The sequence below is a fragment of the Manis javanica genome, chromosome 3 (assembly GCF_040802235.1).
Source record: "Manis javanica isolate MJ-LG chromosome 3, MJ_LKY, whole genome shotgun sequence".
In the NCBI taxonomy this organism is placed as follows: Eukaryota; Metazoa; Chordata; class Mammalia; order Pholidota; family Manidae; genus Manis; species Manis javanica.
In genome coordinates this window covers 47,364,943-47,392,419 of record NC_133158.1, presented here as the reverse complement: position 1 = coordinate 47,392,419, position 27,477 = coordinate 47,364,943, and the positions used below count along the sequence as shown (strand labels likewise).

Here is a 27,477-nt window from a genome sequence, read left to right as displayed (position 1 = left end):
TAATATACGTGCAAGCAAATTAGGTAATTTGAAGCTATAAAGGCATACTCAACATTTCCATTAAGAATATAATTTTTTTAGCTACTGCCGGCAACTTACAGAATTTAAATATGATCATTTTTTCTCTTTTCCTCATTGACTAAGGTATCAGATACTCTCATTAAATGTATCTCTTTAATTATTTTGAAATTAAGCAAGAATGCAAAATGTGCCAAACACGAGAAATCACCACACAGTTTACATTTTTGAAACGAAGTTTAGTTGGTAACATAGTTTGTTGCTCAGCTAGAAATGTGAAAGTAAGGCTTCTAATCAAGATGTTGATTTGAACCTAAGCATATCAAAAGGTAATGATAATTTAGTTGGCAAAGAATTTTTGTTGCAAAACTGCATTGGAGCCGGTAGAGTGTAAGGCTATCTTTCAAGTTTCACTTCTATTACATTCTTTTTAGGACCCCCTCCAAAGAAGGGTTAGATTTAGAAAACCCAAAGGTAATCTGGTTTCAATTACATGCTGTAAAAATAGAATTTGTGGCCAGAAATTAATTTGGAATATTTTTTTTATGGGGGCAGCATTTGGGGTTGTATGGATCTTTCACCAACTATATTGCTTTTCTTTCGTTCTGGACCTGAAATATGAATGGGTAAATAAAACCAGTTTCCTTTTTCAAAAATAATTTAGTCTTTTTATCCTTGCCACACATAAATATAATCCTTAACTTTTTTATTTGTCTTAATGACCTCTTATATTTTTATTTTTTTGAGGGCTAGCCAACTTAGGCACAATCAAAATATCATTATAGGTAGTTTTTGTTTTGCAGTTTTCATTTCTCCTTGAATTTTGCAAAGGCATTTGATCTCTTGCAAATTCTAAACAGTTATGTAGAGATAGTCTGTTAAAGTTACTAGGTGTTTTCCTTTATTTTATGGGGAGTGGTAGTGTTTGGAATTTATTATTCAAATGGTACTTAGAGGTAACTAGAAAATTGTGGCAAATAAAGCCTATGTCCTAGTGGTATAAACGACTGCCAATTATGACATAAAATGGTCTATATAGTGGTAGATTTTCCCCTAAGTACCATAGAACTCCGGATTTGTGTTAAGTGTTAAATATAAAGTGCTAAAATAACCCCAAACAATAAAGCTACTACATCTAAACTGAGCATGACAAGAATTCTCAAACATTTTGCATGATTTTTGTGCTGTGTATGTAAAGTTGTTTTTAAAAGTGCTTTAAAAGCATTTGAGAACCAGGACCGGGAACTAAATCTTGAGTGCTATAAACTACAATCCTCCTTCTTGCCCTGGGCTCCATTTTTTGCATTTAACAGGGGTATGTGTTGATGATAATATTTTATACATTCTTCCCCTCCAGTGATAGTACAATTATTAGGTTTAACTCTAATGTACAACCGTCACTTCTCACCCTGACACTTTTTCTCTTACAGACTTTGGATGGATTTGTTTTTGTGGTAGCATCTGATGGCAAAATCATGTATATATCGGAAACAGCCTCTGTACATTTGGGCTTGTCCCAGGTAGGTATTACCTAATTTTATGTACAGCCAAAATTTTAAATTATGTGTTGGCAGATCTTGACAGTCTTACTCAACTTGAAAATGATCCTATTTAAGCGCCTGCTTTTGTGTATGAGCATAATTCAAAAGTGCAAAATCATCTTAGGCTACCCTGCAGGGCTTTTCTTTTCTGTGTTACATTTCACTTTTTTATTTTCTTTTTCCTTTGGGATTAATGACCAGTATAGCTTTGCAACCGTCAGCCCTGTTCTGAGATTCTGTTGGATAGCCTGGACTCGGTTTCTGCAGTAACACTCTGCCACCAACAAGAGCTTCACAAAGAGAGACTTTTCAGTCCACCCTTGATGGTCTGCATGTGGCATTATGAGTTGCTATGAAAGTTAGAGGAAAACCGATGTAGAACATAGGTTTTATGCAGAATGAGCTTTGGGGAGTAAAAAGGGGGGTAGATTTATGATTGTTCACATGGAATTCAGGGTAAATTTTCCTGAGTTTTTCCAGTTCAGTGGTCGTTTCAGTAAAGCATTTTATATGCTTGTGATAGAAACTCATAAAACTCGGTTTACTACTGTTTTGCACAGCAAGATCCTGGTTTCTTTAGAGCATTTAAATACTACCCATTTTTCTGAAACCAGCTTCTAAAAAGGGGCTCATCCCTTAGAGGAAAGAGGTGCACTTAGTTTTATCTATGCCGGTCAAGCTAAGGGTTTGGTGAGGAATTTGGCTGCTGTCTGGGCCGTTCTGATGGGGGGAGTCTAACCAATTGTTGCCACTTACATTTCAGATTTAACAAGCATGGATCAGGGTTCTGAAACTCACATTTTTAATACATATAGGGACTAAATGTTTCTTTACATTGTGAATTAGCACAGTGTTTTTTTTTTTAATCACAACTGAAGACACACTAGAATTAATTAGATACAGGAAATGGGCTCCCAGAAGGCACATGAATAATTAGTATTGCGCCAGCCTCCTTGTGCAGTTAAACCAAAATAAAACATGCCAATTACAGTGGCTTGGTTTCCCACTGAAAAACAAAATTACCACTTTGGAAACTTGCATCTGGTGTATTCCTTTTCTTTTTCTGCCAGTACAGTTTTTAAACTTGCCATTTGTTTACAGCTTTTCTTCCCATGTTTATATATCCTTATCCATGTCCAAGTAGGTTTTTGTGCCTATGTGTTTCTTATGCAAAGTCCTGTAAAGTTAATCTCGTATTAAAGTTGTTTGGTGTTTTCTTTTTCTCTTCTTTTCTTTCATGACACCAGCTCCCCAATATAAGATTTACTAAGGCTTGGCTCTTACACCTAAGTGACTCATGGGATTGGTGCACTTGAAGAATGGGAAATACTGCTGGGAACATGAAATTTGCTATTTTTATATTTTCCAAGGCTATTATTCTCTGAATTTCCATCTTGCCCTATTTAGAATTATTTAAGCCCCTTTAGTTATACCCAGCTTGGTTTCTACTCCTGACTTGATCTGTGGTTGAGTGACCTTGATCGGATTACTTAACTTTTTCAATAAAATTTATAAAATCTTTGATTAGTTTTACAATAATGTCACAAACAAGACAAAGCATTTCACAATCTTTAAAAATGACTGGTCAAACATATTTCAAAATGAAGCCACTGCTATTGAATATTAAATATCTGAGATCCCTAGCAGTCAAAGCAAAAAAGGGAATGCATTCAGGTATATGATTTTCATTGTCTGATACAGCAGGTATGGTAAGAAAATAATGCCTCTCTACCCCTCTCTCAGACGGACTGGTAAGAAACATATAAAATGTCCATTTTATGTGATTTATAAACTACAGGGAGCCAGGCATCACCATAATTTCATTATAATTGTACTTCAAATAACACAAAAGTGGCTTCATATAGCATCCCACATATTAGGGCTGCCTCAGTCATTTGGGATGTTGTGGTACATCAGAAGGCATGTGCACGTACCAGGACATTGCAGTTCATTCTCTCAGTCTGTTAGATGTAGCATCCTACAATTCTTTCTCAACCATTTTTCTCATTTTATGTGGAGAATAAAATTGCTTATGAAGACAATAATTAAGAACAACCAAATTGGATATTTGGGTAGGTGACAAATATTCCTGCTGTTTGTGATTAACTCCACAGAAGGAGATCTAAGCAGAATCACAACTAAAATGATATTTCTTTTTGGTCATAATGCAGAAATAAATGTTGTATCATGATTTTGAAAGGGGAGGGAGTTACACGCCACTGTTTGTCAACGTTATTGAGATACCTTTTGTCTCTATGTGGCCAGAAGAAGTGTCAGTTTAAAGAAAAGTCAACCTGACTGATTTTTTGCTGATCTCTTGGCAGGACAGTCTTAGCATCAGTCTCCAGCTACAAAAACACTTTAATGCAGACGTGAGCCCTCGTTAGCGTCTAGGGAGTTTTCCATGTTGAACTGTTTAAATAGCAATAGCAAACGTTTCCCTCGAACCTACCTCCTGTTCACCATTAACTCTGTAGAAGGGACTCTATGCAGAATCACAGTGTGTATTTTTTTTTGTCTTCTTTACTTAAATAGTAAAATGGAGTATTGAATAGTATGTCAAATACCCAACTTCTCTTTTTAAGAAAAATTTTCTCCACCTTTCAGATTATTTTTATTAGAAGTGAAAAGTCAGGCAAACATATCAAACATGAAAGCTCTATTAACATAGGCTTAAGGATTTTTTTAAAAAATCACCAGAGATAAAAACATTAATAAAATTTTACCCAGTAGTAGTAGAGTAACCTTTTAAACAGGTTTTCTGATGAGTAACGTAGTAGCAAGGGCCTTTATTTACAACAGCGCTCTTCTGGGTTCCAAGAACTTTTAGTTATTATCAGTGGCATTAACTCTTTAAGAAACAGCATCTTTCATGTTAATTTGAGGTTAAATTCTATGTTGGCAGCTCGTAGGTTTGCCTCAGTTGTGCGATAATTCACAGCAAAGTGGTGTTTTTTTTAAAGAGCGACACTATGCAAATAACTCTCTGAACTGTCTCAGTATAGAAATGATTCTTTCTGTGGTATAAATCCATCCCAGTTCAAAGCCTTTTACCGGACTTCTTCTGTTTAACAAGCATTGGAATAAGAAATCTACTTATATGGCAGAGTTTACTAGTTTATTTTTGCTTTTAAATTAGTAAACACAGCAATCCTTGCTGCAGGATTTTTGTACCAAGAAGTGACAAATAACCAATCACAAAATGCAAGTTGTCTTCTCAGCCCATGATCCAAATGTTGGGAAAAAGAGTTAAGCTTCTGGCTTGAAAATTCTGTTTGGTGTATGCACACATAAATAATACATAATAATTCGTATAGTCATAATGATATCTATTTGGAAGAGGTACAGCTGGGGAGGCATATCCGCACAAGTTTGTTAAATGACTTAGTTCCACAGTTTGTTAGTGTAGTTAACTTATTTGCATTTGAAGGATAACAGCTTTGTGTATCTGCTGTGTATTTCCTCAATTTTCAGTATCCAGTGGCTTGAACGAAGTTGGATATATTATATAGCATCTTCATAACTAGTATGCATTTTCAAATAAATACAGATAGGTATGAAATAGCCATTTATGAGATGCATAAAGGAAAATGCAGTATTTGAGATTGCAGCTGGAAACACAGCCATAAAAACAGCCCTGGCATTGTTTGGGGCCATAAGACCTAATCCTTTCACTTTTGAAATAAAGAGAAAGGGCAGCGTTTTATGTTTGTTGACATAGCTTGAACCCTGAAACCCAAACCATCTTATTTTAAAATGGTTAATTTACCATAGTCAGCAAAACACCCAAAGTGGAGTGATGTGCATTTTCAGAGTACTGGGTGACTTTCCCCTTCCGACCCAGAATATATCCATTTAGTGCTGTATTTGTCATATGTAGTTTTCTTGGCAGGAAGAAAAGCTATTCAGCAAAACATAAAAAAGCTCTTAGTAGGAAAGCAATTCATTCTGTAGTTAGCAGGGTTTTACAAATACTAAAATATTGCATTGAGGGTCTGTTTTAATACGGCTGATGTATGAGACCTGAAGAGTTTTATAGCAACAACCATAAATTTTTTTTTTTTTGTGAGGTAGTCACATTTCTCTCAACATTCAAAAGCACGAATAGATATGTAAATACAGGAAACACCATGTCAACCATAATTTTAAGTCAAGGTCAGCATTGTTTTATCATTCCCAAATTTGTTCTTTAGAAACATTTCCGTTATTTGAAGACTGTTTTACTTCCTAGACAGCCTTAGAGTTTTAAATTGCCCCAAGTATTCTGAAAATCATGGTTTAATTCATGGCCCTTTACTCTTCTCATTCTCCCAACACTTGTAATGAGAATGGGATCTTTAAAAACAGATGAAGCTACTTTGGTATTAAAACGCACATCAACTCCGTACAAGCACAGATGCCAGCCTTTTTGCAAACAAACAAAGATGTTTCTCTAAAGAGACACTAGTTACTTTGTTCTAAACTAGAACTTGGGGTAAAAATGAATGCTTGATAATGCTTGATAATATCTTGATCTAGATGGTGGTTGCCTGAATGTATACACATTAAATGTGCATCAAGCTGCACACTTATGATTTGTGCATTTTATTGTATGTACCTCATTTTTTTTTAATTAAAAAAAAAGAACTTGGAGCAAACCAGAAGTATCATTTCCCCCTAAAAACAAGGGTATGGGAGAAATGATAGGCCAACACACACACACACACACACACACACACACACACACACACACACACACACACACAAACCAACCCTCTATTTTGTTAGGTTTTCATTTTTAGAATAAGCTTTTGAAAATGTGAATCAATTCTTTTTTTAAGCCCTTTCTTTATTAGCTGCTATCACTCCCCTTCTGATAGAACTTTGCAAGGAGCCCCTGTCGCTGCCCTCAGGGACAGGGAGGTTGTCCCCACCCAAATGTCTGACTTGAGTGTTGCTGGTTTATTTAAACTCTTTAAGGATTAACGGGAATAACTTGAAGAATGTTTCATTTTTATTCTTTATTTTTTAAAATAAAATCGTGTAATGACTTATTTCATAGGCAAATATCTATTTGGGCCGTTAGGAAAAGTGCCAGGTTTGGGAGCGGGGTGTTACATAGGGAGGTAGGCAGGGTTTCTGGAACAGGATTCTCTTCCATGCTCTTCTTGCATAATACTGGGAGGAAACCTTCCATGAATAATGCAGAAAATAGAACTGTGAAAGCTGTTTTAGGGACAAGATTACTTAGCAGGCCAGAAATGTAATTTGTTCTGGTTAAAAAGGGCAACTCACATGTCTTAACAAAGTAGAGGAACTGGCTCTGAGGAGTAGGTAAATTTCTTCACCTCTTCCTGGCCCCTGGGTCCCAAGTAAAGGGTGGATGGTCTTGATGTTAATTTGGAACAGTGGCTCCCAGGAGAAATTCTCCATTAAACCGCCTGGCTGGGCTTGTTCTGCTGTGTGAGATACAGTCAAGGCTGCCGCTTTGCAGAAGGTCCAGTTGTCTCTGCTCTGCTTGAGAGCAGGACACCTCCCGAGGAAGCACGTGGCACAACACACATAAAAATAATGAGGGGTGGTTAGGGACAAGGCATTCACAAGCCTGCCTTTGCTCTTTCCTCTTGCCCTCCCCTTGGGGCAGGGCTGAGGAAGAGAACTTCAGAACCCCCCAAGGTTGTTTTCCACCCAAGGGCATTTTCTCAGTCCTGTGTGTTTCTTCCCACCTGGGCTTTGGGGTGTTTCCTAGCTGTGGTGGGAGTACCAGCACTGCCCTGAGGGCCTCTGATCTCCTGTCCACACTATTGATCTCTAAAATAGGATCCCCATCCCCCACTGCTAGAAGACTGCCGTGATGTGGTAGTTTCTGGAACATTCTATACCACTGCCCATCTTAAGATGGGTGAGGGGGTCCAGTTCTTGAGTATCACTGTTATCCTCTACCATGCACTCGTGTTTGGAGAACAACAGAAAGTTCTCAAGTGAGGCACCGAATCACTGGGGGCCTCTATGTGAAGATCATAATAACAGTGTTTTCCTAGGGCCCCCTGACCCCACAGAGCTGGTCCTGTCTGATGTGCACAGGGCCTGCAGGCCTGCTGTGGTGTCCTCTGTGGGGCATGTCTGGAAGGAGGCGGTAGCAACCTCAGGAAATGACCGCCACAAAACATGGCTATCTGGAGTGGGCCCACACCTTCCTGCAGGTCACACAGCCATGGCAGCCACACCTGTCGGGGGAGCCACAGGGTTAACACAGTTATCCTGGACGAGGGAGTCCAGAGACATGCTTCTGGTAGCATGAAGGGAGCTGGGCAGTGTCTGGGGACACAACTCAGAGCTGGTGGAGAAAGAAAGGGCCTTTGTCATGGTGAGTTCCTCCTCCAGCCCAGCAGAGCCCCCTCGGTCCTGCCACTCAGTCTCCGTGGACGACGTTGTCCCAGGGACCACGCTCGACATACCAGCTGGTCTCCCAGCTGACCAGTTCCCTCAGGATGAGGTCCCGGCTCCTGAAGGTTTAAGTGGGGTCACCTGCCTCCACAGCAGGCCATATTCCTCCTTCACTCCCGGTTCCTTCTGCTCTGGACTCACCTGGCTTCCAGCTCAAGCCTCCACTCTCTGTCCTTGCCGGAAGGTGTGGGTGACGGTTCAGGGCACTGCTTAAGGAAAGACAGATGTTTCCAGGTGTGTAAACAGAGGTCACTGTCCTGTCCCGGGTGTGTGCATGACTGTGGCCCGCCTCGCCCGCTTTCTGCTCCCAGGCAATCGGGAGGGGATTCCTGACTTTTTCTTTCCCTCCCACGGCAGGTGGAGCTCACGGGCAACAGTATTTATGAGTACATCCATCCCTCTGACCACGACGAGATGACGGCTGTCCTCGCGGCCCACCAGCCTCTTCATCACCACCTGCTCCAAGGTATTTCCTCCAGATGAAAAGAAACCAGAACGAAAACAAGATGATGTTCTGTGGTGTGACCTGAGGGCTTTGCTTCCAGTGCTGCCAAGGGGCAGGGTGACTTGGGCTGCTCAGCCAGGGCCTGAGCGAGGGCTGCAGACATGCGGTAGGGCGGATTCGCTTTTATACCTCTGCCCTTTACAGCAGCACTGCGGATCCTCTTTCCTGTGCCTGACACCGTGATGGGTGCTGGGTAGGCGCAAAAGAAGTGGTCAGAGGCTTCGCTCCTAATGTGCTCTTGGTTTAGGATTCCAGCAACACAAGCTGGGCTTCTTAATCAAAGGGTCAGAGGCTAGGACTCAGGGGAAAATGGCATCTTTACTCTAGTTGTAATTAGTATTTCCTTTGACTCTAGATTGCAGACACGCACCATCTTGCTATCACGAGTACTTGTGGTTTTACCAACAACAAAAATCACAGACATTCTCATTTTATATTATAGTTATTGCAGGTATTTAAACATATCGTTTATGCTTATTGCTACTTTGAAATTTCAGGAGTTAGGAGACCTGCTACTGGATCTTGTTATTTAATGTGTTAATAAAACAGCACATTTATAACCATTTCACTACTTGTTTTAATATTTTGATTACTGCTTTTCAACATAGTTGGTTCCGTTTGCAATCTCATGTATTTTACTTCATGCATTTGGAAACGTTATTCCAAGTTGGGATCTGTAGGTTTGTGCCATGGCACAAATCTGCTAAGGAGCCCAGGTCTGCACAAAAGCAGGTCCATTTTGCTGGCCCGGCTCCATGTGGGGACAAGATCCTCCTCCAGACAGTTTCTCACTGAGCATGTACTGACTGGGGCCCTGCTGTGGTAAGCCCTCTGTTAGGACAGACGTGGCATGACTGTTCAGTGGAAGATGTGAGCCCACTGTTACACGGATGACTCCTTAAATTACAATTACGATGTGTGCTAGCAAGACACAGAACTTATTCCAGGATCCTGGCCTTGTGACTCCCTCTGATGGTCCAGTGAGACCAACCAGCATGTTGACCAATGGGTCTCTTGTCTGCTTTGAACTGTTTTGGCCCCCAGTGTGTCCAAATCTCCCCCGTGGAACAAAATGCAAAAGAGGAAACATCAGGAGTGATGAGAATGGGGTGGCCAGCCAGAGACAAAATTGCATTTCACTCTTACTGCTTCATCCTGGAAAGGGTCCTTGTAAGGCTGGAGGAGAGAGCACAGAATAGCACACTCAGGTTAGAACCACCTGCAGAGACAGCTCTGTGGGCCCTGCATTCTAGCTCCAGAAATAGTTGCCATAAGTCTGATTGTTCCTCAACACAGAGAGACTGGTACCCTGCTTTCTGAGATGAGACGGGGGCTTCTGACGGTCTGATTCCTAAGGCCTTGGAGGTGGTCTGGCTGCCTAAATGAACATGAGTAAGACTCTGGAGAAGCAATTTCTTAAAAATTAAGGCTAGGAAAGAACGCTGCACCTAATCAATTTCTTTCACTATAGGGTTGTTTGAAGGTGGACAAAGACAGAGAGAGTCTTAGAAAATTCCTCAGAGCATTGTGATGTTACTGTTTTAAAACACTCCGCACTGTGTCAGTTCCCTGGGAATGGGCTTCCTCCTGTTAGCGCATTTTATCCTCCCTGTCATGTCCTTAAAAAAAATGTTTAGAAAATGGCAGCAAATAAATCTTGAGACCCTTCCAATCTGATTTCAGTGAGGCTCAAGGCTGTGGTGTAGTGACAGTGCCAGGGAAGCAAAAAGTCTCGGGGGAGGTGGCGGGCTGCCACAGACTCATTCCCACCCGAGGTGCAGGGTTCGAGGTTTGCCATTGCTCCGTTTCCTCCTGACATCTCATCCGCCCGGGTTGGTCTTCTGTGTCTGAGCTCGCCTCAGGGTCATGACAGTTGTGTGAGAAGTGGGCTCTCCCCAAAACTGGACAGTTTATTAGAGCTGAGCATCCACACCTCAGTGCTTAGCTGGAAATGGTGCAGGGAGGCAGCCATGCAGGAGGGGAGACGTGGGTCTGCAGCCTCCAGCCTGCTGCAGAGGAATTGTGGCTAAACATGGCAGGCCCTCCAGCTAGGGGAAGAGGGCGCCTCTGAGACCATGCCCTGGCTTCCTCCAAGGCGGTTCCCTCGGGGGTACGGAAAGCCTCGCCTCCATTCCTAGTGGTAAACTTTCTTTAAAAATTAATTTATTAACACCACCAAATGGATGTTTATTCAGGGAGGAGTGACCTTGGGTCACCCAGGGGTGTGGACACTCCTCTCTTGTGCCTCAGGACTGGTGTCTGCTCCCTAAAGTGGAGGGTGTTTCCTTAGGGGATTATTTGCGTTTGTAATAGTGAGGTCAGAGACCAGAGTGTGAGGCCATTGGGCCAGCCAAAGTGAGTTGGGGGGCAAGAGCCCTCAGGGACGAGGGGGTCTGTCCAGGGCTATAAAGGAGGGCAAATGCTTCGACCTGACCGAGGGGTATGCTGGGCTCTGCTCTCCATTCCATGTCTCTGGGTAGCCTTGGTGCCCACACACAGCTGGCAGGGTGGCCTGGGAGGGCTCCCTCTGCCAGGAAAAGGGACTTCACTCATGAGCTTGACTGCTACTACCCTTAGGGAAGTCAGAAGCTTCTGGGCCTGGCTGGCAGGCTTGGGGCACCTGCCCCAGGACTGTCGGAGGAGACTCTCCTGGCACCAGGCCTCTCTGTGGGGACCATGGGCAGGGGGAGCTGGGCTGGGCCCACTGCATGTGCTCCTCACTGTGGCCCTAGGCTGGCACTTCCCAGGTTCTTACAATGGCCGTGTTACCACCCCAGTCAGGTCCCAGCCCCGGGCGGAAGCTCTCTGGGTCAGGGTCTGGGCACACTGGAATGAGGCCCCTGGCTCTCTGATCAGGGTTTGTTGATATAGCGGGTTTTTTGACAAATCATCCTGGGACAGGTGGCCAATCTAACCTCACTCCTGCTTGCAGAGTATGAGATAGAGAGGTCATTCTTTCTTCGGATGAAGTGTGTCTTGGCGAAAAGAAATGCGGGCCTGACATGCAGCGGATACAAGGTAGGCGGGGCCTCGAGGGGGGAGGAGGGATGCAGGCCAAGGTGGTGGGTCTTCACTGCTCCATTTCGTTTCGTCCTTGCGAACAGCTGCAGACAGGAAGGCACAGAGACCCAACCTTTCCACCTAATGTCACGCTTCATAGTGGCTCTGCTCTTGGCTGCTCAAGGGGCGGGTGTGAGCTGACATCTTACAAGGATATTGTGGGAGGACTGGGCTTCATTATATAAGAATGAGGAATAAATGTGGCTAAGGGTAGAATTTTACATTGGCACCTTCAGGCTCTACTCTGTACGCAGCTCAGGGCCACCAGAGCAGCCGCCCTGGAGTTTACAGAGAATCCATATTCTGGGGCAGGCTCTTAGGGTTGGCAGAGGGTACTGAGAGAGGAACTTGACCTCGGAACCCTCTGCCAGATCCAGGGACAATGATGATGCACTCAGCAGCAATGGCAGAGCCATTCTGAGGGGCAGAGTAGAGCTTGGTAGGCAGCATCTCGTCCAGTTAATTTAGTTAAAGGTCATAGCAGCCCTTTTAGGGGAGTATTTTGCCCCATTTTACAATCAAGGGCACAAGCTGAGCACAGAGATGGGGCACAGAAGAGAGAGGGCTCAGAGGACTGGGGCAGGGACGAGGCCACCCGCTCTGGCCAGCTCCAGAATCCGAGTGGATTACCCCAGAGCCCCTGGGCGTTGGCTGCTCCCGGCCATGCAAGGGAAGGGTGGGGAAGCCTGCACTGAGAGCCCCTTCCCTCCCACCCATCCTTGGAGCTCCTCACTCCCCTCCTAGGAAAACGTTGCTGTTTGTCCTGCCTCAGGGGAAAGAGATTGCGAGCCCTCTGGGGCTGGAGGTGGATGGGGGCCTTTTTTGCAGGAGTATTTGCGTGTTGGAGAAGGAGGGGACGTGAGGAGGGAGGGGCAGTTTCATGCCTCCATCCTACCTTTGTCCTCTCTTTCTGGAATGCTTCTCCCCACCCCACCCCATCCTGGCCTTTGCCTCTCCTCAGCCTCTCCTCAGCCCTACCCTTTGAGCCCTACTCCCGGCTCTTCCCTTTGATTTTACCTCATTTATAGTTTGGGGAATGTGTTTCTAATCTGCTGTCCCGTACTCAGCCTCTTTGGGCCGGGGTGGGGAACCCTTGCACTGTCTTTTTATACCCAAGAGACATTCTTCAGGGGACTTGGGTCTTGAGTTGTTTCTGCCACTTATCAACTGTCTAATTTTTTAATTGAAATATAGTTTATATACAATATTATATTGGTTTTAGATGAACTTAGTGATTCATCAATTATATACATTATTAAATGTTCACCATGATAAATATAGTTATCACCTGTCACCATACAAAGTTATTATGATATTAAGAGCTATATTCCATTATACTTGCATCCCCTAGGCTGAATTATTTTATAATTTGAAGTTTGTACCTCTTTACCCCATTCAGCTATTTCACTTGTTCCCCCACCTCCCATGCTAACCAATCATCCATTCTCTATGTTTATCCATGTTTTGTTTGTTCATTTGTGTAGTTTTTCAGACTCTACATATAAGTGAAACCATGTGGTATTTATCTTTCTCTGACTGAGTTACTTCACTTAGCATAATACCCTCTAGGTGCATCCATGTTATCACAAATGGCAAGATTTCCTTCTTTTTATAGCTGAATACCATTCCATTGTCTGTGTGCTGCATATCTTTATCTGTACATTTATTGATGGACAGTTAGATTGTTTCCTTATCTTGGCTTTTGTAAATAATTCTGCAATAAACATAGGGGTGCATATATCTTTTCAAATTAATGATTTTGTTTTCTTCCAGTAGATTCCCAGAAGTGGAATTGCTGGTTTGTATGGTATTTCTATTTTTCGTTTTTTGAGAAACTTCCATACTGCCTTCCATAGCAGCTGGACCAATATGCAATATCACCAGCAGTGTGCAAGGGTTCCCCTCTTCCCCACATCCTTGCCAACACTTGTTATTTCTGGTACAGTATCTTGTTGATACTAGCCATTCTGACTGGTGTGATGTGATATCTCACTATGGTTTTGATTTGCATTTCCCTGATGATGAGTGATGTTAAGCATCTTTTCATGTGTCTGTTGGACATCTGAATGTCTTATTTGGAAAAATGTCTATTCAGGTCCTCTGCCCATTTTAAAAATCAGATTAGTTTTTTTGGTGTAGAGTTGCATGAGTTCTTTATATATTTTGGATATTAGCCCCTTATCAGATGCATTGTTTGCAGATATGTTCTCCCATACAGCAGGGTGCTTTTTTGTTTTGTTGATGGCTTCCTTTGCTGCACAGGAACTTTTTAGTTTGATGTAGTCCTACTTGTTTATTTTTGCTTTTGTTTCCCTTTCCTGGGGAGACATATCTGGGAAAAAAAAACAATCCAAATTTTGAACTGCTGTATTTTTGTTCTCATTATTCTCCAAGAATTTTTTACTTCTCCTTTGATTACTTCGACAACCCACTGGTTGTTTAGTAGCATGCTCTTTAGCCTCCACATGTTTGACTTGTTTGTGCTTCTTCCATTTTTTTTTTAATTGATTTCCAGCTTCGTCCTCTTTGGTTTGAAAAGATACTTGATATGATTTCAGTCTTCTTAAATTTATTGAGACTTGCTTTGTGGCCTAATGTGATCTGTTCTGGAGAATGTTCCATGTGCACTTGAAGAGAAAGTGTATTCTACTTTTGGGATGTAAAGTTCTGTGTATATCTGTTCATGGATTTAGTGTATATCTAAATAGATTTTGTCTAGTGTGTCATTCAACTCTACTGTTTCCTTATTGATTTTCTGTCTGGATGATCTATCCATTGATGTAAGTAGGGTATTCAAGTCCTCTACCATTATTATTTTACTGCCAATCTCTCCCTTTATGTCTGTTAAAATTTGCCTTATATATTTAGATGCTTCTGTGTTGGGTGTGTAGATAATTACAATTGTTATAGCTTCTTGCTGGATTGCTCCCTTAATCATTGTATAATTTCCTTGTGTATCTCCTGTTATAGTCTTTGTTTTAAAGTCTATTTTGTTTGATACAAGTATTGCAACTCCAGCTTTCTTTTCATTCCTATTTGCATGGAATATCTTTTTCCATCCCTTCAGTTTCAGTCTGTGTGTATCTTTAGCTCTAAAGTGAATCTCTTGTAGGCAGCAAAGAGATGGGTCTTGTTTTTTAAATCCATTCAGTCAACCTTATGTCTTTTGATTGGAGCATTTAATCCATTTACATTTAAAGTAAGAATTGATAAGTATAAAGTTATTGCCATTTTGGTAAATGTTTCCTGGTTGTTTCTGTTGCTCCTTTCTGATCCTTCCTGCCTCTCTTGCTCTCCCCTTGTGTGTTATGACTTTCTTTAGTGTTATATTTGTATTCCCTTCTCTTTGTTTTTTGTGTATCCATTATAGGTTTTTGGCTTGTGGTTACTCTGGGGTTCTTATATGACATCCTACATATATATGTATATAGCAATTTGTGATAAATGGACGGTCACCTAAGTTTGAATGCATTCTGACGGCACTACATTTTTTGTTTCCCTTCCTCCACATTTTATGTATATGATGTCTTCTTTCACACCTTTTATATAGTGATTCCCTTATAATTTTTAGATGTAATTGATTATACTACTTTTCTCTTTGTGACCTTAATACTAGCTTTTAAGTGATTGATCTACTACCAGATACATCTTTGCTTTTACCAGTGAATTTTTTGCTTCCATATTTTTTCCCACTTCCATGTATTTTTTTAATTAAGGTATCATTGATATTCACTCTTATGAGGGTTTCACATGAAAAACAATGTGGTTACTACATTAACCATATTATTGAGTTCCCCCATACCCCATTGCAGTCACTGTCAATCAGTATAGTAAGATGCCACAGAGTCACTACTTGTCTTCTCTGTGCTGCACTGTCTTCCACATGATCCCCTGACACCATGTATACTAATCATAATACCCGTCAATCCCCTTCTCCCTCCCTCCCCAATTGCCCTTCCCCACCCATCCCCTTTGGTAACTGCTAGTCCCTTCTTGAAGTCTGTGAGTCTGCTGCTGTTTGTTCCTTCAGTTTTGCTTTGTTGTTATACATCACAAATGAGAGAAACCATCTGATATTTGTCTTTCACTGTCTGACTTATTTCACTGAGAATAATGTCCTCCAGCTCCATCCATGTTTTTGAAAATGGTGGGACTTGTTTCTTTCTTATGGCTGAATAGTATTCCATTGTGTAAATGTACCACCTATTCTTTATCCATTCATCTATTGATGGACACTTAGGTTGCCTCCATATCTTGGCTATTGTAAACAGTGCTGGGATAAACATAGGGGTGCATATGTCTTTTTGAATCTGATAACTTGTATTCTTTGGGTAAATTCCTAGGAGTGGAATTCCCAGGTCAAATGGTATTTCTATTTTTAGTTTTTTGAGGAGCCTCCATATCGCTCTCTTCAAAGGTTGAAATAGCTTACATTCCCACCAGCAGTGTAGGAGGGTTCCCCTTTCTCTACATCCTCACCAGTATTTGTTGTTCTTAGTCTTTTTGATGCTGGCCATCCTAACTGGTGTGTGGTGATATCTCATTGTGGTTTTTATTTGCATTTCCCAGATAATTAGTGATGTGGAGCTTCTTTTCATGTGTCTGTTGGCCATCTGCATTTCTTCTTTGGAGAATTGTCTCTTTATATCCTCCACCCATTGTTTAATCATGTTATTTGCTTTTTGGGTGTTGAGATGTGTGAGTTCTTTATATATTTTGGATGTTAACCCCTTGTCAGATATGTCATTTACAAATATATTCTCCCATACTGTAGGATGCCTTTTTGTTCTAATGATGGTGTCCTTTGCTGTACAGAAGCTTTTTAGTTTGATGTAGTCTCACGTGTTCATTTTTGCTTCTGTTTCCTTTGCTCAAGGAGATGCATTCAGGAAGAAGTTGCTCATGCTTATATTCAGGAGATTTTTGCCTTCTTCTAAGAGTTTTATGGTTTCATGACTTACATTAAGGTCTTCGATCCATTTCTAGTTTACTTTTGTTTATGGGGTTAAACAATAATCCAGTTTCATTCTCTTACATGTAGCTGTCCAGTTTTGCCAACACCAGCTGTTGAAGAGGCTGTCATTTCCCCATTGTATGTCCATAGCTCCTTTATCGTATATTAATTGACTATATATGGTTGGGTTTCTATCAGGGCTCTCTATTCTGTTCCATTGGTCTATTGGTCTGTTCTTGTACCAGTACCAAGTTGTCTTGATTACTGTGGCTTTGTAGTAGAGCTTGAAGTCAGGGAGCATAATCCCCCAGCTTTATTCTTCCTCCTCAGGATTGCTTTGGCTATTCGGGGGTCTTATGTGCTTTCATATGAATTTTAGAACGATTTGCTCCAGTTCATTGAAGAATGCTGTTGGTATTTTGATAGGAATTGCATTAAATTTGTAGATTGCTTTAGGCAGGATGGCCATTTTGACAATATTAATTCTTCCTATCCATGAGCACGGGATATGTTTCCATTTACTGGTATCTTCTTTAATTTCTCTCATGAGTGTCTTGTAGTTTTCAGAGTATAGGTCTTTCACTTCCTTGGTTAGGTTTATTCATAGGTATTTTATTCTTTTTGATGCAACTGTTAATGGAATTGTTTTCCTGATTTCTTTTTCTGCTAGTTCATTGTTAGTATATAGGAATGCTACAAATTTCTGTGTATTAATTTTGTATCCTGCAACTTTGCTGAATTCAGATATTGGCTCTAATAGTTTTGGAGTGGATTCTTTAGGGCTTTTATGTACAATATCATGTGATCTGCAAACAGTGACAGTTTAACTCCCTCCTTGCCAATCTGGATGCCTTTTATTTCTTTGTATTTGTCTGATTGCTGTGGCTAGGACCTCCAGTACTATGTTGAATAGAAGTGGGGAGAGTGGGCATCCTTGTCTTGTTCTTGATCTTAAAGAAAAGTTTTTCAGCTTCTTGCTGTTAAGTATAATGTTGGTTGTGGGTTGTCATATATGGCCTTTATTATGTTGGGGTATTATGTTGGGGTATATATACTTGCCCTCTATACCCATTTTGTTGAGAGTTTTTATCATGAATGGATGTTGAATTTTGTCAAATGCTTTTTCATCATCTATGGAGATAATCATGTGGTTTTTGTCCTTCTTTTTGTTGGTGTGGTGGATGATGTTGATGGATTTTCTAATATTGTACCATCCTTTCAACCCTGAAAGAAATCCTACTTGATCATGGTGTATGATCTTTTTGATATATTTTTTAATTCAGTTTGCTAATATTTTGTTGGGTATTTTTGCATCTATGTTCATCAGGGATATTGGTCTGTAATTTTCTTTTTTTGTGGTGTCTTTGCCTGGTTTTGGTATTAGAGTGATGCTAGCCTCACAGAATGAGTTTGGGAGTATTCCCTCCTCTTCTATGTTTTGGAAAACTTTAAGGAGAATGGGTATTAGGTCTTCACTAAATGTTTGCTAAAAGTCAGCCATGTGGTAAAGGTGTTTTGTTCTTAGGTAGGTTTTTGATTACTGATTAAATTTCATTGCTGGTAATTGGTCTGTTTAGATTTTCTGTTTCTTTCTGGGTCAGCCTTGAAAAGTTGTATTTTTCTAGGAAGTTGTCCATTTCTTCTAGGTTATCTGGTTTGTTAGCATATAATTTTTCATAGTATTCTCTAATAGTTCTTTGTATTTCTGTGGTGTCCATAGTGATTTTTCCTTTCTCATTTCTGAATCTGTTATGTGTGTAGACTCTTTTTTCTTGATAAGTCTGGCTAGGGGTTTATCTATTTTGTTTATTTTCTTAAAGAACCAGCTCTTGCTTTCATTGATTCTCTATATTGCTTTATTCTTCTCAATTTATTTATTTTTGCTCTAATCTTTATTATGTCCCTCCTACTGACTTTGGGCCTCATTTGTTCTTCTTTTTCTAGTTTTGTTAATTGTGAGTTTAGACTGTTTATATGGGATTGTTCTTCTTTCCTGAGGTAGGCCTGTATTGCAATATTCTTCTGTCTTAGCATGGCCTTCGCTGCATCCCACAGATTTTACACTGTTGAGTTATTGTTGTCATTTGTCACCATATATTGCTTGATCTCTGTTTTTATTTGGTCATTGATCCATTGGTTATTTAGGAGCATGTTGTGAAGCCTCCATGTATTTGTGGAATTTTTTGTTTTCTTTGCGTAGTTTATTTCTAGTTTCATACCTTTGTGGTCTGAGAAACTGTTTGGTACAATTTCACTCTTTTTTAATTTACTGAGGCTCTTTTTGTGGCCAGTTTATGATCAATTCTTGAAAATGTTCCACTTGAGAAGAATGTGTATTCTGCTTTTGGGAGTAGAGTTCTGTAGATGTCTGTTAGGTCCATCTGTTCTAATGTGTTGTTGAGTGCCTCTGTCTCCTTATTTATCTTCTGTCTGGTTTATGTGTCCTTCAGAGTGAGTAGAGTGTTGAAGTCTCCTAGAATGAGTGCATTGCATTCTATTTCCCCTTTTAATTCTGTTAGTATTTGTTTCACATATGTAGATGCTCTTGTGTTGGGTGCATAAAGACTTATAATGATAATATCTTCTTGTTGGATTGACCCCTTTGTCATTATGTAATGTCCTTCTTTGTCTATTGTGACTTTCTTTGTTTTGAAGTGTATTTTGTCTGATACAAGTACTGCAGCTCCTGTTTTTTTCTCCCTATTGCATGAAATATCTTTTTCCATCCCTTCACTTTTTGTCTGTGTATGTCTTTGGGTTTAAAGTGTGTCTCTTGTAGGCAGCATATAGATGGGTCTTTATCCATTCAGTGACTCTATGTCTTTTGATTGGTGCATTCAGACCATTTACTTTTAGGATGATTATCGATAAGTATGTGATTATCGCTATGGCAGCCTTTAGATTCATGGTTACCAAACATTCAAGGTTAACTTCCTTACTATCTAAGAGTCTAACTTCAGTCATTTAGTATGCTATTACAAACACAATCAAAAGAATCTTTTTTTTCTTCTCCTTTTTCTTCCTCCTCTATTCTTTATATATTAGGTAGCATATTCTGTACTCTTTGTCTATCCCTTGATTGACTTTGGGGATAGTTAATTTAATTTTGCCTTTGCTTAGTAATTAACTCTTCTCCTTTCTTTATTGTGGTTTTATTACCTCTGGTGACACTATTTAACCTAAGGAAAACTTCCATCTAAAACAGTCCCTCCAAAATACAGTGTAGAGACAGTTTGTGGGAGGTAAATTCTCTCAGCTTTTGCTTATCTGAAAATTATTTAATCCCTCCTTCAAATGTAAAAGATAATCTTGCTGGATAAAGTATTCTTGGTTTGAGGCCCTTCTGCTTCATTGCATTAAATGTATCATGCCACTCCTTTCTGGCCTGTAAGGTTTCTCTTGAGAAGTCTGATGATAGCCTGATGGGCTTCCCTTTGTATGTGATCTTATTTCTCTCTCTGGCTGCTTTTAATAGTCTGTCTTTATCCTTGATCTTTGCCATTTTAATTATTATATGTCTTGGTGTTGTGTTCCTTGGGTCCCTTGTGTTGGGAGATCTGTGCACCTCCATGACCTGAGAAACTATCTTCTTCCCCAGATTGGGGAAGTTTTCAGCAATTACCTCCTCAAAGACACTTTCTATCCCTTTTTCTCTCTCTTCTTCTTCTGGTACCCCTATAATACGAATATTGTTCCATTTGGATTGGTCACACAGTTCTCTGAATATTCTTTAATTCTTAGAGATCCTTTTTTCTCTCTGTGCCTCAGCTTCTTTGTATTCCTCTTCTCTAATTTCTATTTCATTTATCGTCTCCTCCACTGTATCTAATCTGCTTTTAAAACCTTCCATTGTATGTTTAATTTCTGATACTGTGTTCCATAATGATTGGATCTCCTACTGGAATTCATTCCTGAGTCCTTGAATATTTTTCTGTACCTCCATGAGCATGTTTATGATTTTTATTTTGAAATCTTTTTCAGGAAGATTCATGAGGTTGATTTCATTTTACTCTTTGTCTGGTGTATTTATGATTTTGCTTTGAACCAGGTTCCTTTGATATTTCATATTTGTATGTTGTGCCCTCTGGTGCCCAGAAGCTCTACTGTCTGGAGATGCTAAGCCGCTGGAGCAATGTCAGGGGTTGCAGGGGGGCAGTATTGGTGCCTGGGGTGAGGAAAGAGCTGTTTCCTGCTTCCCGGCTGCCATGCCTCTCTCCACTGCCAGAACCAGTGGATCAAGCACACAGGTATAAGTCTATGCTTTGCATTTGTAGCTGCTGTAGGTGAGGCTTCCCTCTGGCTGACCTGATGCCAGGGCAGGGTTTGCCAGTTTGTGAGCCAGGTGCTGGCTGGTCCAGATGAAGGCACAGCAGGCTGTGTATCAAGGTGGGGGGGCGTTGGAGCTGCATAGCCAGCCAGGGGGCTGGAGCGCCTGAAGATCTTGAAATTTCCCAACCTACTGTGCAGAGTGCACCTGGGCAATTCTACCTGTCCTTTTCCCTGAGCAGTAAGCTCTGTGCAATCCTTGCCCCTTAGCAGCCCTCTTGCTTTCAGGAAGTCTCTCAGACTGCCCACCTTTCTTTTTTCCCAGAGCAGCCGAATATGGATCCCTGTTTTCCACAAGTGCTACTATCTCCGTCTCTCTAGGTATTCTGCCTGTCTTAGTTTCCCAACCCTCCCCCAATCACCAGAGCTCCATGCAATGTAGGTTTGTGCTCCCAGAGCAGATCTCCAGAGCTGGGTGTTCAGCAGTCCCAGGCCTCCACTCTTTCCCTGCTCCATTTCTCTTCCTCCCACCAGTGAGCTGGGGTGGGGGAAGGGCTTGGGTCCCACCGGGTTTCATACATTACCCTGTTCCATGAGGTCTGTTCTTTTCCTCCCCTTCCTTCCCATTGCTCTTTCAGGATTAGTTGTATTAATTATATTTTTGTATTACATGCGGTTTTAGGAGGAGGCCTCTGTCTCACCTCTCATGCTGCCATCTTTAATCCCACTACTGCTTTCATACTTTTTCTTGCTTTGAGTTAGGGTTATTTCTTTTCCCCTTAAAGAATACCCTTTAGCATTTCTTATAAGACTGGTTTAGTAGTGGAATTTCCATAACTTGTTTATTTGTGAAGCTACTTATCTCCCCTTCTACTCTGAATGATAGCCTTGCAGAGTAGAGCATCTTGGTTGGAGGTTTTTCTCCTTCAGTACTTTGAATATATCATGCGATTCCTTCTGGCCTATAGAGTTTCTGCTGAAAGATCAGCTGATGGCCTTATGGGGCTTCCCTTGTAGGTAACTCATTGCTTTTCTCTCACTGCTTTTAAGATTCTCTCTGCCTTTGATCTCTGACATTTTAATTATGGTATGTCTTGGCGTGGACCTCCTTGAGTTTATCTTACTTGTGGCTCTCTCTGCTTTCTAGACCTGGGCTTCTGTCTCCTTCCCTAGGTTAGGGAAGTTTTCAGCTATTATTTCTTCAGATAAATTTTCTATTTCTTTCTTTCTCTCTTCTCCTTCTGGGACTCCTGTAATGCAAATGTTTGGACACTTGATACTATCTCAGAACTCCCTTAACTTAGCCTCATTCCTTTTTATTCTTTTTCCTTTCTGCTGTCAACCTGAGTGCTAACCATTACTCTGTCTTCCAAATCACCCATCTCTTCCTCTACATCCTCTAGTATGTTGTTAATTCCTCCAGTGTATTTTTCATTTCATTTATTATATTTTTATCTCCAGTTGGGTTTGTTTCATATTTTCTATCTTTCTGTAGAGGTTCTAACTGAGTTCTTCCACTATCCTCTTAAGTCTGGTGAGAATCTTGATAATCATTAATTTGTACTTTTTATCTAGTAGATTACTTAACTTTCATGTAGTTCTTTTTCTGAAGTTTGTTTGACTTCCTGTGCTTGATTCTGTGAATTAGCAGAAAGGGCTATCTCTCCCAGTCTCAAAGGACTGGCCTGTGTAGGGAAGGCCCCCTGGGTAGACTGTGTGTACCTGGTGCAGTTTGGCTAGCTGGCTGGAGGCCTAGTGAGTGTGTGCTTGTGTGTTAGGGGCACTCTGGTGTCAGGGCTCTTGGGGTGTGATTGGAGGAGCAAGTAAGGGGAGGTGCCAGTTGGAGGGGTCCTGAGTGGATGCCAGAGGGTCCAGGCACAGCCTCCAGGAAAGCCCACCCCCACACTCCTGGCTCACAGCCCTGGGGCAGCCCCAGGCCCAGGTGCACTTTCCAGGGGCCTGCAGAGTTTGGCTCTGCACCCACAGGGCAGAAACAGCCCTAGTACACTCCCTGGCTGATATGTCTGAGTGTGGGCTGCCTAACCAAATCTGAACTTGGTGTGTGTGCCCCAGCTGCACCCCCCGAGTCACATCAATGTGGGAAGGAGTACAAACAACAGTGCTGGCCAGACCTCTGATCCGGAGAGAGTTCCAGCCATTCCGCCACCAAACAGCAGTGCTTAATTCTATGAATTGGGTTTTTTCACTTATAGTCTAGATGCACTTCAAAGCGAGGCTGTTCTTCTGTGTCCCAGGGAAGGGGACTGGCACCCAGGTCCCTCAGCAGCATCCCGCCCTCTGTGGGTCATCGCAGTGGGGTGCAACTCCCTCCGTTACCTTGTTTCCATCTCTCCTGCCATGTTTGTGCATCCCTTGTTGTGCAGGTGTTTGCCCAGTCCTCAGTTCTTTCTCAAGATGAATTACTCTGTGTGCAGGTGTAGATTTGATGTGAAGGTGAGAGGAGGTGGGTTCAAGCCCTCTCTGTGTGTTTCACCATCTTTCCACACGTCCTGTCTGTTTAATCTTAAGCAAACACATCACCTATCTTGTCCTCAGTTTCCTCAAAGAATAGACTTTCCTAGGATTTTAAGATTTTTCTTGCCTTAAAGATTGTGAATGCATTCAAGGATCCCGGAGAAAGGTTTCTGACAAGAGCATTTAAGATTTCAGCTGTTCATCACTGCTGTTATGATGGTCATGGTCCTTTCAAGGTTTCACTGGCTGTAACGTATAGAAATGCTTCTGATATTGAGGCTTAAGGCTATACGAGTGTTTCTGTTTGACATTTGGAACATTACACATTCTTTCTTGTATGTTTTTTTGATTATAACAATTAGAATTGTTTCTATATAGCCACTCTGGCTTCTTGCTTATTAAAAGGAGATAAAATCTTGAATTATAGGTAAAGTAAATAAGGTAAAATTAAAGTACATTACGAATGAAGACTTTTTAATTTTACTGAAAGGGTTCTTAAGTTACTCAAGACATGATAAGTATTACAGTTCCTGAAGTGAGTTATGGAACGAGTGGTTAGCTCCCCAAAATGCTTTTGTCAGACCATCCAATCACACCTTGACAGTGTGAGTCACTTATGTATAAGGATTATGCATTAGAGAGCCTTAACTTGTGGGGTTACTTGAGCATAGTCACTTGGATGAGACAACCCTTGTATTTTATTATGATATTGTTTCTTCAGAGAGAACAATAGCTTCGTTTCTTCTGAGCAAAGAATCAGGTGTCCATCAGCATGTCGGCTGCACAGCTCAGTAGAGGCTGGGCTGGGGGATATTCCAGCATGTTTGAGAAAGGGAGCAGAGCCGGGAGCCGGCACCAGTCTAATCCCTGGGCTGCCAGTGGCTGACCCTGACCTCTGCTTTCCCAGGTCATCCACTGCAGCGGCTACTTGAAGATCAGGCAATATATGCTGGACATGTCCCTGTACGACTCATGCTACCAGATCGTGGGGCTGGTGGCTGTGGGCCAGTCGCTGCCGCCCAGTGCCATCACAGAGATCAAGCTGCACAGTAACATGTTCATGTTCAGGGCGAGCCTGGACCTGAAGCTGATATTCCTGGATTCCAGGTGAGTTTGGCCCACGCTGCTGCTGCTGCGGAGTTCTGGAAGATACAGATGGTGGGAACTGCGCCCCGCCCCCCGCCGCCAAGCTGCACCATTAGGCCAAAATGTAACAGAGAATAAGCTGAACTGAGAATGTGAATTAGAAAGTGATTTAGTTGAAACCAAGTCATGAACTGAAAGAATTAATACCAGCCTCAGTACCTAGGGAGTAGCCTGCTTCTCCAGCTCATAGGTACTTGTGTCATTTTATTTACTTGTATTTATCACCTCACTGGAGCTTAAATTGCAAATGCGTGTGTTGTGGGCACAAGTTAGCCTTTCCCGGAGGCCCGGGATGTCAGGATTCCGCCTTGTATCTCCATCAAATTGGTTGGACTTTAAATTAAACAGGAGGTTCGTCACCATGCAGTGGGTTTCCAGCCCAGGTGGGCGCAGGACACTGCTGGACTGAGGCTGGGCAGAGTGGAAGCTTGCCCTGGGGCAAGGCCGTGGCCTTGTCTGCATCTGGGCTGGGAGCACACCTCCCCACACCTCCCACCGACGGGGGGGGCAGGAGCTGTGGCACCCCCAGGACTTCCTCTCCCAGCCATCCTCTCCCCTCCTGATTGGGAATGCCCACTGATCCGAGAACCTCTGATCAGCAAGAGAAGGGAGACTGAGGCAGCGGAAGCTCTGGTTTGTCATTCCGCGGGCCTGGGAAAGCCTGCTGGGAGGGGCGCTCTGCGCTGAGGCCCTCGCCCATCACCGCGGCAGACTGGGGGCCTCACGAGTGTGGAGGCCTCCCTTGGGCTTCCGTTTTCTTCTCTGGAAACTGACAGCTTCACCTCACCCACCCCACTACCTACAAGGTTGCCAGGAAGGATGAAATTGGATAATAGACGCGAAGCATTTGTAGAAGTAGAAAGCCTGGTGCAGCTGCAAGGTGAGTCGCTTCGCCTCTGGGTCCCTTAGAGTCCTTGGCCGAGGGTGAGAGTAAGTTCCGAGCCCCCACTCCTGACTTTGGGGTGTGTAGCTAAGCTTTCCAGGAGGAAGGAGATACTTTATATAGATATACATTTTTTTTCTTTTTTTCAGTATGTCCTGAAGCTAGGATTTGTTGATTCTTTTTTCCCACTTTTTTTTATTGCAGTAAAATATACATAACATGAATTGACCATTTTAACCATTTATGGAAGAAAAACAAACCTACCTGGTTAGGGGCGGGAGGTGAAGACACAAATTAGACTGGAGCATGGTTAATGCACTTCACAACCACTCAGAGGCAGAGTAGTGACAAGGGTGGGCGCTGCAGAGTTGCCGGATGGTCCCAGGAACTCCAAGCAAAGAGTGAACATGACCCTTTGGGGGAAGATGTCAAGTGCTGACAGCACTGGGCTCCTGCAGTGAAGGAGGTGGTGTGTAAGGGAAAGGAGCCCCTGGGGGTGCGGCTGCTGCCCCAAAGTGTGGGGTGTGCTAGAAATGCAGGAGGGGCTCTTTATAGATTCAAGAGCCCCTTATGCAAATGGGCTGAAAGAAAACGAGGCTGACAAAGTTCATTATTTTAGACATTTGGGAGGCTACAGCTGGTTTCTCCCTTGTGTTGTCTTCTAGTTTTTCTTTGACCATCCTAGGAATTCTCGGGGGCTTGGTGAATTCTCAGACAGGAAACGGGGGTCTCACCAGAGGAGAGATTTCAGGTTTTCTCAAGTAGTTCAACCCACTCAGCTTTGAAATGCAAGGGACACATGGAGGACTTACAGAAAAGGGTGTGTGAGGTCAGCTCAGAGGCCAGATTGCTCTCCTGAAGGGAGCTTCAGACGTGGGCTTTCTCAGATGCCAGTGTTCCTCTACACCAGGGTGGAAGGGCTGTAGGAAAGGGAGGTGAGCAGAAAAGAAAGGAGTCCATCTCGAGGGCCACCTCCCCTGTGGTTCTTCCTGCTAAAGACCAGGAAGCTTCTGGCAAAGCTTTGAGGCTTTTTCTGAACCCCAGTCATCCAAAAGGGGCTCACAGGGGTCAGAAATGTACTGGACGGTTCTTCACACCCACTCTGGCCTTCAGTCTGTTGCTGCTCGGTGTTCTTTGACAGGCCACTGGGCTGGGGGACAGAGGGCTGGCCCCATGCTGGGCAGGCAGCAGAATGGCTGATGGGGTGGGAGATGTCACATCCAAGCCCCAGAAGCCACAGCGAGGGGTTGGCCTGAAGCCCAGCAGCCCCAGAGTGACAGCGGCCAAGGTGGAAGGCCTGAGAAGGATGGCCAGTTGGACCCCCACCCAGCGCAATCCCAGACACAACTGAACTTAGCATGACCTGGAATTTGGTTCATCGGGGTTTTGTGGTATTTCACTTTGAAACTGTAGCTGGTGCTTCTGCTAAGGATGGGTGAGCCCAGCAATGTTAGGGTTTAGCAAATCCCCCTGACAGGGCCTCAGACACTAGAGGTTTGGAAAAAACTGGGAGGGCGTGCAGCCAAATCCTTCCCTTTCCCTTTAATTTTTGAAGCCTGTGTGTACTTTGATGAGAAACTTAATACATATGTTTCTGATTCATTTACACATTTGTAACTCTATGTCCAAAGGGCCTGGGAAGCTTCTTTCATCCCCACACCATAGAGATGTCTAGTTTTCTTTTGGGGGGAAGCCAGAAGTCTCTTTTTTCCTTCCACACAGACTCTGATGGGGTCTGAAAGTTCTAGGTGGCCCTTGGACAAGTCCCCCAAGGCCCTGAAAGGCTCTGACCTATGCCAGTCCCCTTTCCACCCACCTCAAGCCCCATCCTCTTCCTGCGCTAGAGGAACACCATGGAAATGTGTACACCAAATAGTGAGCAATTCCAGGGAAATATGAGGCTCTCAGAGATTTATGACCCACGGCCTGAGCAGAACTCAACAGGAAGAGTAGCGGGTTAAGGAACCAAAGTGAGGTCAAGTTTCCCCACTTAATTTACAGCTCAGGTTTCAGATCCCAGCCGGCAGGACCCCCACCCTGCTATCCTCAGCCCCCAGGCCTGACTTTTTACCTCAGTCTCACCTCCTCAGGGGATCCCTCCTTGTCCGCCTCTTTCATCTGTTCTTGAATATCTGTCACCAGGACATTTGGGCCACCTCGTCCGAGGGCCCAGTTCCCGGCTCAGCTCCCAGGGCCTGGGAAG

The 27,477-nt window shown here is 42.7% G+C and overlaps 1 protein-coding gene across 2 annotated transcripts in view; it reads left to right on the top strand.

Annotated features, from left to right (window-relative positions):
* Positions 1 to 27,477, top strand: part of SIM2 (SIM bHLH transcription factor 2) — a 54,211-nt gene that overhangs the window by 11,484 nt on the left and 15,250 nt on the right. For both annotated transcript variants that reach the window (XM_037014645.2, XM_037014646.2), the window contains exons 3-6: positions 1,449 to 1,538; positions 8,343 to 8,451; positions 11,423 to 11,508; positions 24,153 to 24,352. In XM_037014645.2, the coding sequence (XP_036870540.1) occupies positions 1,449 to 1,538; positions 8,343 to 8,451; positions 11,423 to 11,508; positions 24,153 to 24,352 (485 nt within the window). The remainder of the gene's footprint in view (positions 1 to 1,448; positions 1,539 to 8,342; positions 8,452 to 11,422; positions 11,509 to 24,152; positions 24,353 to 27,477) is intronic.